The 16,973-nt window shown below is 37.2% G+C and overlaps 2 protein-coding genes across 3 annotated transcripts in view; both read right to left on the bottom strand.

Moving 5' to 3' along the window:
- The window catches only part of LOC104097539 (E3 ubiquitin-protein ligase UPL5-like), a 34,992-nt gene extending 32,921 nt beyond the window's left edge, over positions 1-2,071 (bottom strand). Inside the window, exons 1-2 of one of the 2 annotated variants that reach the window (XM_070191928.1) lie at positions 1,871-2,071; positions 1,420-1,505 (exon numbers count right to left, since the gene is read on the bottom strand). The gene's annotated coding sequence lies outside the window, so the exon portion shown is untranslated. The remainder of the gene's footprint in view (positions 1-1,419; positions 1,506-1,870) is intronic. The other variant, XM_070191927.1, reaches the window with a different exon arrangement.
- Positions 2,072-14,556: 12,485 nt separating this feature from the next.
- LOC104096878 (E3 ubiquitin-protein ligase UPL5-like) lies at positions 14,557-15,624 on the bottom strand. Its single transcript, XM_033656327.2, has one exon. The coding sequence runs from the start codon at positions 15,622-15,624 to the stop codon at positions 14,557-14,559; it is 1,068 nt and encodes a 355-aa protein (XP_033512218.2).
- Positions 15,625-16,973: the final 1,349 nt, after the last annotated feature.

The raw sequence follows: 16,973 nt of genomic DNA, 5'->3' as shown, positions 1-16,973 counted from the left end.
GCCCTAATTTGATATTTATTTGTGATTACATGCAATATCTATCAACTGATAGACTTATCAGCACTATGAAAAATTATGAAACTCTATGACAACACCTTTGGAAAGTGTTTTATTAACATTTTTTTAAAAAGAATATTTTGAAAAGCTAACATTTTTAACATTATTCACCTTAAATCTTTAAAATTTTAGCTAATTTGAAAATAATTGTGAGCTCCTGAGTTTTGCTTTAAGTTTTCATCTCATGGTATCTTGAAGTGAAAAACTTCTAATGTCACCTTAATTATTGTTATTCCAGGTGAAATAACAATTCCTTATCTATTCTTATGAAAATTAACTTAATCAACTTATATAAGTAATTTTATTGGGATTACATTCCTAATTATTAGGAGTTCTTATATAGTTCAAATAAGAAAAAAATTAATAATCAAAATTTTAGTTAATTTTAACGTCCCAAATATTAAAAATATTAATTAAACATTAATTTTATCCAATGTAAAATTTATTTTATATGATAAAAAGGCCGACCAATTTTGCATTTAAGTTTCGTACTTTTATAATAGTATGGATTGATTGAAGAAGACAAAATTAAGTGAAACGTTATTTTTCTATATATTTAAGAGTTTTTAATTTTTATTTACCACGTAATTACTATAAATTAATATGCTTTGTTGCAAATACTAAGTGGAGTAAAAACAATTCTTCTAAAAAATTACTCGTTGATGTTAAAAAAACTATTTTGTTCATCATGATAAAGTACCGTCATTTTCCAATTGCCATATAAAAATTACTTCAAAAGAACGGCTACAAATTTTATATTAATGATCCAAATAATTGACTTCTTAATTATTTATTTAAGATAGAATTTTAATCAATTTTAAAGTCCTACATTTTAGGTACCTAGTTTAAATAAGTAAAGATTTAATAACCAAATTTCAATGAATTTTAGGTCCTAAATGTTAGGATAATCAAATGACTATTTTGTAATGTGAATTATATTTTAAAGGGGTAAAAAATGCGAAAGACATTTCGCTAAGGGCCTTTGTGCTTTTAATATAGTAATAGATATATATATATATATATATATATATATATATATATATATATATATATATATATATATATATATATATATATATATATATATATATATATCAGCCGCACCCTTGAATCCTAAAATTTATGTGATGACGAATCCAACATCCAGATCCGCACTTATATCCAGTGGCGAAACCACATTGAAGCAAGGGGTGTCAAGCGACACCCCTTCGCCGGAAAATTACACTATTTTGCTTGGTAATTTTTTTTATTTTATGTATATTTACTATACGTCGACTCTTTTTGATTTTTCGATATATCTAATTATTTATATTTTGACACCCCTTGATGAAAATTCTGGATCCGCCACTGCCTATATAAGACATTTGCACCTGTATCCAAGCAACATCGAATACTCCTATGGATCCAAACATCAAATTTGTTCCAAGACAAGGAGCCACAGGGAGATCCTGACAGATATGAATACCAAATTAAATTATTGATATTTCATTTGTAGTGACTGTGATCCGTTAGATTCTTCAAGCTCCATGCATTGGCCTTTGGGATGCAGTAATCCGCACTCTAGTGTATATAAAAAGGACAAGGGTCATCCATAAATTGTTGAATATGCTGATGCAGACAGGACAGATTCTCCCTCAGATATACGATATACTTCTAAATACGATGTTATGATTGGAGATAATCTAATTACTTAGAAGAGTAAGGAGTAAGATGTTGTTGCCAGATCTAGTGCAGAGTAAAATCTGGAGATATATGATTTCAAGTGAGCACAAAAGGTCACATAAGCATGTGCAAAAAGGCAATAAAAGCTTACCTGGATTTGGGAAAAACCTTCTACGGTCATTTGGGCAAGCTACAAAGAGAGCATTCTGAGAATTGAAGATCGCTCGACATACCAAGAAAAACCACTCCCTCAACACACCCGGCCCAGTAGCTTCTTCATGTTTGAATTCCATAAAAAGACTGTAACACCCCGGAAAAATTTCGAAGTACTTAAGCGCTATTAAGAAAGTTGATGTGCGTTAATTATATTATTTTGGGTGCAGACAAAGACTATTATGTGAATGATGTCAATTGATCATGATAATATATGTATGAGGTGCACAAAGAATGATTTATGGTCTAAGGAGAGCCCTAATTAAGTCCAAGTCAAGTTGGAAATTTCATAATAAACTAAAGTTTCAAGTGAGTTCGCACAAGACCTAACTTCAAATGAGCATAACTCTCATGATACAAAGTGTTATATAGTGTATTACCTATCACATGAAAGATCTTTGAGTCTAGTTTCTAACGCTTCAAACTGTTTGTCATTTGGACATTCCTATAAGAAGTTATGACCAAATTACCAAAGGCTGGAAAAATAGAATTCTGCGACCAATTCTGTGATCCCAGAATAGTTATGCGATCGCGAAACTGCTTCTGCGACCGCAAACTAGTCGCAGAATGGACCAGAACAGCCTAGTTCTAGGCATCGATTTTGCGATCAATTGTACGGTCCGCATACCCATTCTGCGGTACATTATGCGACCACATACCTGATTTCGGAGGGTTAATTTTTCTATTTTCATAACCCGACCCCATTTTGATAAATAGGCTTTGGGGCTTATTTTGGGGCAATTATCTGAGGTTTTTTAGAGAGAAGTGAGAGTGTTCTAGAGAGAGAAAGTAGATGAAGTATTTTATTCATCACGATCTTGTCCAAGCTTTGAAATCCAATAAGAAAATCTCTCAAGATCTTCATCTAAGAGGTAAAATTCAAATCCCTAGTCTTCAATTTCGAGTTTGTGGCAAAAGATGGGTGATTGGGAGTATGATTCTTGGGTGTAAGAGTATTATGTATATATGCTTGTACCAATAAGGTTTGTGGGGAGATTGTTGAGCTCAAATAAATAAGGATTTGGTTGTGGAGTGAAGAAAATCTTGTAGAAGAACCTTGTAACCAAATTTGCACACCTAGTGTTTGATAAAATGCTCAAATGAGCTGAAACCATAAAAATATTCCTAATTATGGTTCACTTTTGTTATGTTTCTAAATAGATTGAAGTTACTAGGATTTTCGGAACCTCGTAGTAATGTAAGGAAGGCTCAAGAAAGATTGGAGTTGTCTAGAGGTCAATTCACGTGAGAAAGCTATTTTAGTATATCGGCCTAACGTCAAAAAGGTAAGTATCTTTCCTAACCTTGAGTGGGGTAATTACCCCTTAGGAATTGAGTCTTATGTGAAAATTATGTAATTGAAAACCATGTACGCGAGGTGACGAGTACGTACTTGGTTTAGATGTGCAAATTATATCGGTTGAAATTCGTAGACGCCCTTATGTATTAAATTGGAAAATCGTTGGAACTTAATAAATTCTTGATTTGTCATGTCTCATTCCTCGTTTGTCGAATTTGTATTTATATGATAATTTGGTCTTATTGTCGCTTGGATTTTTATGTGAATTCCGTGTGTTGTTGATTTGATATTTCTTGGAAATAATCACATTATGAATTTTTTATCAGCAAATAATTAATTAAATAAGTTTAAATTTAGGAGTTTATATATTTATCAAAAAGTTGGATTACAGAAGGCGTTGTCCTGTGATGAGTTATTTTCTCATCCTTGTGGTTACAAAAGTTGGATTCCAGGTCGAATTATGGGACCTGGGCGTATGGCCGAAATTGAATTCGGAGGTCCCTAGCTTGAGTTATGATTTTTTGATGAAAATTAAAAGTTTGGACTTTATTTGTTTTTAAGAATTGATTGATAATTGGCATTGTCAGTATCGGGTCCGTATTTTGGTTTCGGAGCATGGTACAGGTTTATTATGATATTTAAGACTTGTCTGTGAAATTTGGTGAGAAACGGAGTTGATTTGACGTGATTCGGACGTCCAGTTGAGAAAATAGAAATTTTAAAGTGTTCTTGAGAATTTCATTTGATTTGGTACTAAATTCGTAGTTCTAGGTGTTATTTTGGTGATTTGATCGTGCGAGCAAGTTTGTATGATATTTTTAGACTTGTGTCCATGTTTGGTTTGGAGCCCGAGGGCTCGAGTGAGTTTTAGATAGGCTACGGAGTGATTTGGACTTAGAAAAATAGCTTGTATGCTTCAGCTGTGTTGCAGGCCTCAGACCTCGCAAATGCGAGGTCAGGGTTGGCATTTGCGATCACTGTTGAAGTCGCATTTGCGAACTTCTCATCGCAAATGCAAAGAGAAGCTGTGCCAGCCTGTGTTCGCAAATGCGAACTTTTCTTCGCATTTGCGAAGGGAGTCTGGGAGGGGTATGGATCGCAAATGCGATCTTTTGTCCGCATTTGCGAGGTCAGTGATCGCAATTGCGGCACTTTCCTCGCATTTGCAAAGGGCAGCAGGATTGTGAAGGCTTCGCAATTGCGATAGCCCCTTCGCAATTGCGAGCTTCGTATTTGCGAAACTCAGGTCGCAAATGCGATGTCTGCAGCTGAACAAAATGACTTTTGGACGGGAATTTTCATTCATTTCTCAAGTTTTCAAGACCTAAAACACAAGAGGTAATTTTTCAAAGACCATCTCTTCGCCAAATCATAGGTAAGTGATTTAAACTGGTTTCTTTCAATCTTTCACTATATTTTACAAGATTTCAACAAAAAATCTAAAGTTTTCATAGTAGAATTAGGGATTTTGGGTAGAAACTAGGGATTTCAAAAATTTGGGGATTTAGACCTCAGTTTGAGGTCGGATTCCAAAATCAATTATATATTCGGGCTCGGGGGTGAATGGGTAAATGGATTTTGGTCCGAACCTCGGGTTTTGACCAAGCGGGCCCGGGGTTGATTTTTGACCTTTTGGAGGAAAATTTGGAAAATCTAAATTTATGCAATGTAATTGATTCCTTTAGCAATATTTGATATTATTGTGTTATTTTTGAATATATACGAGTGGTTTGGAGGTGAATTCTAGAGGAAAAGCTGTGAATGAGAATTTAGTGGTCTTCGGAGCGAGGTAAGTGTTGTGTCTAACTCTGACTTGAGGAAATTAGGAACCTTAGATTACTTGCTAAGTGAAATTCATGTGAGCGGCGTATATGTGAGGTGACGAGTACTTATGCGCCGCCAATTTACCTATTTTCCATGTTTCTCAGTTTTTCTTATATTGTCTCATTCCTATGCCTAATTGCGATGTGTTATACTAATGTTGTTCAATTTATCGTTCTTATCATGTTTACGGATTTTCTGGTAATAATTAAAAAAAAAATTATTTCAAAGTTAAGATTGATGTTATGGAACCAAATGTTGATGTAAGGTTTGTACTTGTTATTCTATATCCCTATTGATATTTATGCATTGCATTATGGTAAAGGAGAGTGTTAATGCACGAAGGGTGATGCCGTGTCATATTGTGAGTGTTAATGCACGAAGGGTGATGTCGTGCCATATTGTGAATGTTAATGCACGAAGGGTGATGTCGTGCCATATTGTGAATGTTAATGCACGAAGGGTGATGTCGTGCCATATTGTGAATGTTAATGCACGAAGGGTGATGTCGTGCCATATTGTGAATGTTAATGCACCAAGGGTGAAGTCGTGCCGTTTCTATTGATTTTTATGGTGAGATTGAGAGTAAAAGCACGAAGGGTGATGCCGTGCATTTTTCCTTACTATATTCACTATTCCTGTTGATTCATGGTATATTGACTGCTCCGGTGATCATTCTGTTGTAGTTCTTTACCTTGTATTCCTCTCAGTATGTTCCCCTCCCGACATTTCTTGTTTAGTTCTTCATTTCTTTTATTTGTATATACACTGTTAAATTGTACAGGTTAATTTGTAGGTGCCTTGCCTTAGCCTCGTCACTACTTCGTCGAGGTTAGGCTCGACACTTACCAGTACATGGGGTCGGTTGTATTGATACTGCACTCTGTACTTTCTGTGCAGATTTTGATACCGGCTCAGGTTGATCGAGATTCTGCCATTGGTCCGCTGTTCGGAGACTCAAGGTAGATCTGTCGGCGTTCACAGACCTTGAAGTCCCCGTCTATCTTTTCTGTTCTACTGTTTCTTTCATTCAGATAGTTGTATTTCTTTCTGACTATTACTTATAGTAAATTCTAGAATGCTCATGAATTGCGACTCCAGATCCGGGTGGTAGTAGTTAATACAGATTTATGATATTCCGCACTTATTATATTTCATCTTAATTATTTATTGTTAATTACTGAATGAAAATAAGGAATTGGTTAATGATTCTATAATGTTGGCTTGCCTAGCAAGTGAAATGTTAGGCGCCATCACGATCCCGTCGGTGAGAAATTTTGGGTCGAGACATGTGTGGAGCCTTCGGCTATTTGTTGAGAAATTTATTGATTCTACTACATATTTGGAATTTGGTTGTGTTCAGTGGCAAATTGTGATATGAATTATTGTATTGTGTTGTGGTTTAAACACTCTCCTTGATGTAATTTATGCTTCTTACCTTGCTTGTTAACGATATACATGTGCTTGGTAAGGAAGAGTGTAATGCACGAAGGGTGATGCCGTGCCATATTGTGAATGTTAATGCACGAAGGGTGAAGTCGTACCGTTTCTATTGATTTTTATGGTGAGATTGAGAGTAAAAGCACGAAGGGTGATGCCGTGCATTTTCCCTTACTGTATTCACTATTCCTGTTGATTCATGGTATATTGACTGCTCCGGTGATCATTCTGTTGTAGTTTTTTATCTTGTATTCCCCTCAGTATGTTCCCCTCCCGACATTTCCTATTTAGTTCTTCATTTCTGTTATTTGTATATACACTGTTAAATTGTATAGGTTAATTTGTAGGTGCCTTGCCTTAGCCTCGTCATTACTTCGTCGAAGTTAGGCTCGACACTTACCAGTACATGGGGTCGGTTGTATTGATACTGCACTCTGCACTTTCTGTGCAGATTTTGATACCGGCTCAGGTTGATCGAGATTCTGCCATTGGTCCGTTGTTCGAAGACTCAAGGTAGATCTGTCGGCGTTCACAGACCTTGAAGTCCCCGTCTATCTTTTCTGTTCTACTGTTTCTTTCATTCAGACAGTTGTATTTCTTTTTGACTATTACTTATAGTAAATTCTAGAATGCTCATGAATTGCGACTCCAGATCCGGGTGGTAGTAGTTAATACAGATTTATGATATTCCGCACTTAGTATATTTTATCTTAGTTATTTATTGCTAATTACTGAATGGAAATAAGGAATTGGTTAATGATTCTCTAATGTTGACTTGCCTAGCAAGTGAAATGTGAGGCGCCATCACGATCCCGTCGGTGAGAAATTTCGGGTCGAGACATGTGTGGAGCCTTGGGCTATTTGTTGAGAAATTTATTGATTCTACTACATATTTGGAATTTGGTTGTGTTCAGTGGCAAATTGTGATATGAATTATTGTATTGTGTTGTGGTTTAAACACTCTCCTTGATGTTATTTATGCTTCCTACCTTGCTTGTTAACGATATACATGTGCTTGGTAAGGAAGAGTGTAATGCACGAAGGGTGATGCCGTGCCATATTGTGAATGTTAATGCACGAAGGGTGAAGTCGTACCGTTTCTATTGATTTTTATGGTGAGATTGAGAGTAAAAGCACGAAGGGTGATGCCGTGCATTTTCCCTTACTGTATTCACTATTCCTGTTGATTCATGGCGTATTGACTGCTCCGGTGATTATTATGTTGTAGTTCTTTATCTTGTATTCCCCTCAGTATGTTCCCCTCCCGACATTTCCTGTTTAGTTCTTCATTTCTATTATTTGTATATACACTGTTAAATTGTACAGGTTAATTTGTAGGTGCCTTGCCTTAGCCTCGTCACTACTTCGTCGAGGTTAGGCTCGACACTTACCAAGTACATGGGGTCGGTTGTATTGATACTGTACTCTGCACTTTCTGTGCAGATTTTGATAGCGGCTCAGGTTGATCGAGATTCTGCCATTGGTCCGCTGTTCGGAGACTCAAGGTAGATCTGTCGGCGTTCACAGACCTTGAAGTCCCCGTCTATCTTTTCTGTTCTACTGTTTCTTTCATTCAGACAGTTGTATTTCTTTCTGACTATTACTTATAGTAAATTCTAGAATGCTCATGAATTGCGACTCCAGATCCGGGTGGTAGTAGTTAATACAGATTTATGATATTCCGCACTTATTACATTTTATCTTTGTTATTTCTTGTTAATTACTGAATGAAAATAAGGAATTGGTTAATGATTCTCTAACGTTGGCTTGCCTAGCAAGTGAAATGTTAGGCGCCATCACGATCCCGTCGGTGAGAAATTTCGGGTCGGGACATGTGTGGAGCCTTGGGCTATTTGTTGAGAAATTTATTGATTCTGCTACATATTTGGAATTTGGTTGTGTTCAGTGGCAAATTGTGATATGAATTATTATATTGTGTTGTGGTTTAAACACTCTCCTTGATGTTATTTATGCTTCCTACCTTGCTTGTTAACGATATACATGTGCTTGGTAAGGAAGAGTGTAATGCACGAAGGGTGATGCCGTGCCATATTGTGAATGTTAATGCACGAAGGGTGAAGTCGTACCGTTTCTATTGATTTTTATGGTGAGATTGAGAGTAAAAGGATGAAGGGTGATGCCGTGCATTTTCCCTTACTGTATTCACTATTCCTGTTGATTCATGGTATATTGACTGCTCCGGTGATCATTCTGTTGTAGTTCTTTACCTTGTATTCCTCTCAGTATGTTCCCCTCCCGACATTTCTTGTTTAGTTCTTCATTTCTTTTATTTGTATATATACTGTTAAATTGTACAGGTTAATTTGTAAGTGCCTTGCCTTAGCCTCGTCACTACTTCGTCGAGGTTAGGCTCGACACTTACCAGTACATGGGGTCGGTTGTATTGATACTGCACTCTGTACTTTCTGTGCAGATTTTGATACCGGCTCAGGTTGATCGTGATTCTGCCATTGGTCCGCTGTTCGGAGACTCAAGGTAGATCTGTCGGCGTTCACAGACCTTGAAGTCCCCGTCTATCTTTTCTGTTCTACTGTTTCTTTCATTCAGATAGTTGTATTTCTTTCTGACTATTACTTATAGTAAATTCTAGAATGCTCATGAATTGCGACTCCAGATCCGGGTGGTAGTAGTTAATACAGATTTATGATATTCCGCACTTATTATATTTCATCTTAATTATTTATTGTTAATTACTGAATGAAAATAAGGAATTGGTTAATGATTCTCTAATGTTGGCTTGCCTAGCAAGTGAAATGTTAGGCGCCATCACGATCCCGTCGGTGAGAAATTTCGGGTCGAGACATGTGTGGAGCCTTGGGCTATTTGTTGAGAAATTTATTGATTCTACTACATATTTGAAATTTGGTTGTGTTCAGTGGCAAATTGTGATATGAATTATTGTATTGTGTTGTGGTTTAAACACTCTCCTTGATGTTATTTATGCTTCCTACCTCGCTTGTTAATGATATACATGTGCTTGGTAAGGAAGAGTGTAATGCACGAAGGGTGATGTCGTGCCATATTGTGAATGTTAATGCACGAAGGGTGAAGTCGTACCGTTTCTATTGATTTTTATGGTGAGATTGAGAGTAAAAGCACGAAGGGTGATGCCGTGCATTTTCCCTTACTGTATTCACTATTCCTGTTGATTCATGGTATATTGACTGCTCCGGTGATTATTATGTTGTAGTTCTTTATCTTGTATTCCCCTCAGTATGTTCCCCTCCCGACATTTCCTGTTTAGTTCTTCATTTCTATTATTTGTATATACACTGTTAAATTATACAGGTTAATTTGTAGGTGCCTTGCCTTAGCCTCGTCACTACTTCGTCGAGGTTAGGCTCGACACTTACCAAGTACATGGGGTCGGTTGTATTGATACTGCACTCTGCACTTTCTGTGCAGATTTTGATACCGGCTCAGGTTGATCGAGATTCTGCCATTGGTCCGCTGTTCGGAGACTCAAGGTAGATCTGTCGGCGTTCACAGACCTTGAAGTCCCCGTCTATCTTTTCTGTTCTACTGTTTCTTTCATTCAGACAGTTGTATTTCTTTCTGACTATTACTTATAGTAAATTCTAGAATGCTTATGAATTGCGACTCCAGATCCGGGTGGTAGTAGTTAATACAGATTTATGATATTCTGCACTTATTACATTTTATCTTTGTTATTTCTTGTTAATTACTGAATGAAAGTAAGGAATTGGTTAATGATTCTCTAACGTTGGCTTGCCTAGCAAGTGAAATGTTAGGCACCATCATGATCCCGTCGGTGAGAAATTTCGGGTCGAGACATGTGTGGAGCCTTGGGCTATTTGTTGAGAAATTTATTGATTCTGCTACATATTAGGAATTTGGTTGTGTTCAGTGGCAAATTGTGATATGAATTATTATATTGTGTTGTGGTTTAAACACTCTCCTTGATGTTATTTATGCTTCCTACCTTGCTTGTTAACGATATACATGTGCTTGGTAAGGAAGAGTGTAATGCACGAAGGGTGATGCCATGCCATATTGTGAATGTTAATGCACGAAGGGTGAAGTCGTACCGTTTCTATTGATTTTTATGGTGAGATTGAGAGTAAAAGGATGAAGGGTGATGCCGTGCATTTTCCCTTACTGTATTCACTATTCCTGTTGATTCATGGATATTGACTGCTCCGGTGATCATTCTGTTGTAGTTCTTTATCTTGTATTCCCCTCAGTATGTTCCCTTCCCAACATTTCCTGTTTTGTTCTTCATTTCTGTTATTTGTATATACACTGTTAAATTGTACAAGTTAATTTGTAGGTGCCTTGCCTTAGCCTCGTCACTACTTCGTCGAGGTTAGGCTCGACACTTACCAGTACATGGGGTCGGTTGTATTGATACTGCACTCTGCACTTTCTGTGCAGATTTTGATACCGGCTCAGGTTGATCGAGATTCTGCCATTGGTCCGCTGTTCGGAGACTCAAGGTAGATCTGTCGGCGTTTACAGACCTTGAAGTCCCCGTCTATCTTTTCTGTTCTACTGTTTCTTTCATTCAGACAGTTGTATTTCTTTCTGACTATTACTTATAGTAAATTCTAGAATGCTCATGAATTGCGACTCCAGATTCGGGTGGTAGTAGTTAATATAGATTTATGATATTCCGCACTTATTATATTTTATCTTAGTTATTTATTGCTAATTACTGAATGGAAATAAGGAATTGGTTAATGATTCTCTAATGTTGACTTGCCTAGCAAGTGAAATGTGAGGCGCCATCACGATCCCGTCGGTGAGAAATTTCGGGCCGAGACATGTGTGGAGCCTTGGGCTATTTGTTGAGAAATTTATTGATTCTACTACATATTTGGAATTTGGTTGTGTTCAGTGGCAAATTGTGATATGAATTATTGTATTGTGTTGTGGTTTAAACACTCTCCTTGATGTTATTTATGCTTCCTACCTTGCTTGTTAACGATATACATGTGCTTGGTAAGGAAGAGTGTAATGCACGCAGGGTGATGCCGTGCCATATTGTGAATGCTAGTGCACGAAGGGTGAAGTCATACCGTTTCTATTGATTTTTATGGTGAGATTGAGAGTAAAAGCATGAAGGGTGATGCCGTGCATTTTTCCTTACTGTATTCACTATTCCTGTTGATTCATGGTATATTGACTGCTCCGGTGATTATTATGTTGTAGTTCTTTATCTTGTATTCCCCTCAGTATGTTCCCCTTCCGACATTTCCTGTTTAGTTCTTCATTTCTGTTATTTGTATATACACTGTTAAATTGTACAGGTTAATTTGTAGGTGCCTTGCCTTAGCCTCATCACTACTTCGTCGAGGTTAGGCTCGACACTTACCAAGTACATGGGGTCGGTTGTATTGATACTGCACTCTGCACTTTCTGTGCAGATTTTGATAGCGGCTCAGTTTGATCGAGATTCTGCCATTGGTCCGCTGTTCTGAGACTCAAGGTAGATCTGTCGGCGTTCACAGACCTTGAAGTCCCAGTCTATCTTTTCTGTTCTACTGTTTCTTTCATTCAGACAGTTATATTTCTTTCTGACTATTACTTATAGTAAATTCTAGAATGCTCATGAATTGCGACTCCAGATCCGGGTGGTAGTAGTTAATACAGATTTATGATATTCCGTACTTATTACATTTTATCTTTGTTATTTATTATTAATTACTGAATGAAAATAAGGAATTGGTTAATGATTCTATAACGTTGGCTTGCCTAGCAAGTGAAATGTTAGGCGCCATCACGGTCCCGTCCGTTGGAAATTTCGAGTCGAGACATGTGTGGAGCCTTAGGCTATTTGTTGAGAAATTTATTGATTCTGCTGCATATTTGGAATTTGGTTGTGTTCAGTGGAAAATTGTGATATGAATTATTGTATTGTGTTGTGGTTTAAACATTCTCCTTGATGTTATTTATGCTTCCTACCTTGTTTGTTAACGATATACATGTGCTTGGTAAGGAAGAGTGTAAAGCACGAAGGGTGATGCCGTGCCATTTAAGAGCGTAAAGTACAAAGGGTGATGCCGTGCCATTTGAATTATATTATCATGTGAGGGGGAGTGTAAAGCACGAATGGTGATGTCGTGCCATTTGAGAGTGTAAAGCACGAAGGGTGATGTTGTGCCATTTGAGAGTGTAAAGTACGAAGGGTGATGCCGTGCCATTGAGAGTGTAATGCACGGAGGGTGGTGCTGTGCTATTATTTTTATATTATCATATGTTCATGGCACGAAGGGTGTTTCCGTGTAGGCGAGGATAAGAGACATACATTATATTGTGATATCTTTTTGTTGTATATTTATTTAGGCGTTTATCTTGAGATGTTATTGTGCACCTACGTTTTCTATGTGACTTGTAGTCGTTGTTGCTTCATGTGTGCCTCCCATTTTATTTCTTTTGTTGCTATTGCCATTTCTCTCACCTAGTTGGTATTGTTATATGTATGCACTGTGAGAAAGAGACAAATGCACGAAGGGTGTTGCCGTGCCAATTGATTTGATCTTCATATATACATTGGGTAAGAATGAGATAAGTGCACGAAGGTATTGCCGTGCCATTTGATGTGATATATTGAATATATTTCTCACACCAGGAAAGTTAAATAAGGTGTCAAATGGTGACTTTTATTTGAAAGAATTATATTTGAAGATATTTATTTGAAGGAATTATATTTGAAAGAGATTTATTTGAAAAAAATTATATTTGAAGATATTTATTTGAAGGAATTATATTTAAAAGAGATTTATTTGAAAGAATTATATTTGAAGATATTTATTTGAAGGAATTATATTGGAAAGAGATTTATTTGAAAGAATTATATTTGAAGATATTTATTTGAAGAAATTATATTTGAAAGAGATTTATTTGAAGGAGTTATATTTGAAAGATATTTATTTGAAGGGAGTATATTCGAGATATATTTATTGGAAAGTATAATTTGAAAAGCATATATGCGAAAGATTTATATTTGAAGGAATTGATTAATCTGTTGTACTTGTATTCATTATTTGTTGAGCAATATTAATGGTGTTCTTGTTGTCCTGCTGTGTATATCACTAGTTGATTAGTGTTGTCATCATTGTTATTTGTTTCCTACTCACTCCCTTCCAGTTTATGTGAACCTATTTTCTTTTTGGTCTGTTCCAAAAAGAATGACCCTTTTCTAAATTTGGAAATAATTTTGCTTAAACTTATAATTCTACCCTTAATGAGAAACTTTTATAACCACACAAATACTCTGGGACCCTTTTTAACTTGTTTAGGACTAGTGAGTGTCTTGACTGTAACTCCGTGTCCAGTCAAACAGGTTCATATAAATTAGAACGAAGGTAGTATTATATTTTGAATACTATATTGTACAAGTTATTAGACTAGTGAGTGTCTTGACTGTACCTCGTCACTACTCCACTGAGGTTAGTCTTGATACTTACTGGGTACCGACTGTGGTATACTCATACTACACTTCTGCACTTTTATTTTGTGCAGAGCGAGGTATTGGAGATATCGGACTCGGGTAGAGTTAAAGTGTAATCGCAAGTATTCAAGGTAGAGCTGCTTGGGCGTCGCAGTCCCTTGGAGTCTTTCCATTTTTATTGTACTGTTAATTTTTTATTCGAACAATATTGTACATCCGGTCCTCGAGGACATTCCATGTATTCCGTTAGAGTTCGTGACTTAGTATTATCAGTCTTAGGAGATTGTTTGAATATTTCCGCTATTGGTTTCGACATGTGAATTCGATTATCTATTTTAAAAAATGGCTTGAATTGTTATTATAATCGGCTTACCTAGTTTTAAGAGATTAAGTGTTATCATGACGTCTGTGGTGTAATTTTGGGCGGTGACAAAGACTACCCCGCAGCAATGCAGGATCTGCATGTCTAATGTACTCAAATGATTCTTCCAACAACTGGGACCTGCCAATAAGCATCTCATGCAGCGCCTGGTTTCCATAGATAACTTCTAGAAGCATCATCATTGCGAAATGTCTCCTTACCTCAAAATTGGTTGCCTCCTTGTGTTCAAGAACCCACCGATAATCGTTAGATCTTTTTGCAGATGCCACTATCAAAAAACACAGTGAAACCTTTCTTTGCCTCATCTTCTGCCAAAAGACCTTCTCCAAAGCCCTTAAACAGCTTTGAAATGCTATTTAACTCCTTCAGAATTACAAGATACTGAGACCACCAGGGTACAATAGGCTTGCCTTTTCCTATCTCTTTCAATCCCAACTGGTCTTCTAATTTCTTTAAACACAACTCCATTTTGTGCAAATCATATAAAATACGATGCAAATATTTAATACACTCTCTGACACACACTGCTTCACTGGTGCCAAATAATATTTGCGACCGTATTACTTTCTTTAGTGCAAGCATATACTCAGTAAAATCACGCACAATGCTCACTGCTAACCCCCCTGTAGACTCAATTGATCCCTTACTCAATTCTAAAGCATGGGATAACTCAGGTACTACTACCTCACATACAAACATAAAAACATCCTTCAATGCTAATAACTCCTTAGTGTGCCTTGCGATCCCAATGGAGTCTACTATAGCCCCTAAACTATTCCGACAAAAATTATACAAACGGTCATCAAGTCCGGCAGCCCTTCTCAGTAGTTTACAAAACTCTAACACTATTCGAGCACATCCAACACATATGTGCTTAGGCAGCATACTCGTAAATGAATTAACAAATGAACGAACAGATTCATCAGCAGTAAACTTGTTAGCATTATCTGGAGACATATAAAGCATTACCAGAGCTGCAGGAGCCCACGAGGAGACGAATATTTTGATATGTTCATAGGCCTTTTCAATATTATCCCCGGGAGTCATAGTTAAAAACTGTATAAGCGTCCTAATTATATGATCCGAATCTGAAGGAACCGAAGGATAATTGCTTTTCAAAATATCGAAGATTAGTGAAACTAAGTCATTGATGAGCTGCCACGCCTGAGGATGATCTGTGCTTCGCATTCGACCAACGAGTTGCATGCTCTCGTCCTTTTGGATACCACAGTTCGCCAATGTTTGCTCTGAGTGGAGCTGCTTTCCCTTGTAAATTAGCCGTTGGTCTGCTGTGGGTATACCAGTGATCCTCATGATTTTATAGTGAATGAATTCCACAAGGTCCGTAGAATTAATGAGCTTGGATAACTAACGTTTTGCCTCCGGGAAATAAACGTACAAAAAACTGAACTCGAGTTAGGTCTTTTAGCATCCTAAAAGGAGAAGGGACTAAGGATTCAGAGGAAACAATTTCGTCCTTCAATGCTAATAACCCCGTAGTAGCCTTGCGCCTCAAGATACCACTGGACTCAACTATATCCCCTAAACTACTCCGACAAAATTTATACAAAGAATCATCTAGTCCAGCAGCCCCTCTGAGAAGCTTACAAAATTGCAACACTATAGGAGTACATAAAACGTATATGCGCTTAGGCAACATACTCTTAAATGAACTGATAAATGAACGAACAGATTTATCAGCAGTAAATTTGTTAGCACTAGGAGACATATAAAGCATTACCAGAGCTGTAGGAGCCGACGAGGAGATGAATATTTTGATATGTTCGCCGGCTTTTTCAATAGTATCCTTCGGAGTCATTGTTAAAAACCCTATAAGCATCCTTATTATACGATCCGAGTCCGGAGGAATCGAAGGATTTTTGCTTTACAAAATATCAAAGATTAAAATGAAATTAAGCCATTGATGAGCTGCCGCGCCTGAGGATTATCTACGCTCCGCAATCGACCAACGAACTGCATGCTCTCGTCCTTTTGGATACCACAGCCCGCCAATGTTTCCCCTGTAAATTAGCCGTTGCTCGACTGCGGGGATACCTGTGATCGTCATGATTTTATAGGGGATGAATTCCATAGGGTCCGTAGAATGCGCTCGGATAACTAGCGTTTTGACTCCGGGAAACAAACGGACGAAGAACTGAATCGGAGTAGGAGGAGAGGGAGGGAGAGTTTGGTCTTTTCGCATTCTGATAGGGGAAGGGGCCAAGTATTCAGAGGAAACTATTTGATCAAGCTTACGCTTGTAGACGGTGGTGGTACTATGTTTGTAGACGGTGGAGCTGCGGTTGTTTACGGCGTCGAACTGATACATATTTGGGAAGAGAAGTTAGAGGGGTTTTATGATACGCTGAAGCCCATAGAGCGTGACAATTCCTAATTGTGATTTGTGAGGGAAACGGAGAAGAACGTTTATATGGTTTCTGCAGCTAAACTACTTTCAAGGCTACTAGGAGTATATCCATGCATTTGACTATGTTGTGACCAAAATAGTACTATTCCCTGGCGGAGCTAGGAATTAAAATGTATGAGTTCTAAATTTTAAAATAAAATATTACTTTCAGTATAAATCGAACCTCTATCTTTTTCGGCGAACTCACAACTCTTACCGTTGAACCAAGACCCCTTTTGTTACTAGGTTCGACAGT

The sequence above is a fragment of the Nicotiana tomentosiformis genome, chromosome 12 (genome assembly GCF_000390325.3).
Source record: "Nicotiana tomentosiformis chromosome 12, ASM39032v3, whole genome shotgun sequence".
NCBI lineage: Eukaryota > Viridiplantae > Streptophyta > Magnoliopsida > Solanales > Solanaceae > Nicotiana > Nicotiana tomentosiformis.
This window is presented reverse-complemented; position numbering and strand designations above follow the sequence as displayed.

What these genes read in the sequence shown, in the direction of transcription:
- LOC104096878 (XM_033656327.2), bottom strand. Translation starts at nt 15,624, where the DNA reads ATGAGGATCACTGGTATACCCACAGCAGACCAACGGCTAATTTACAAG.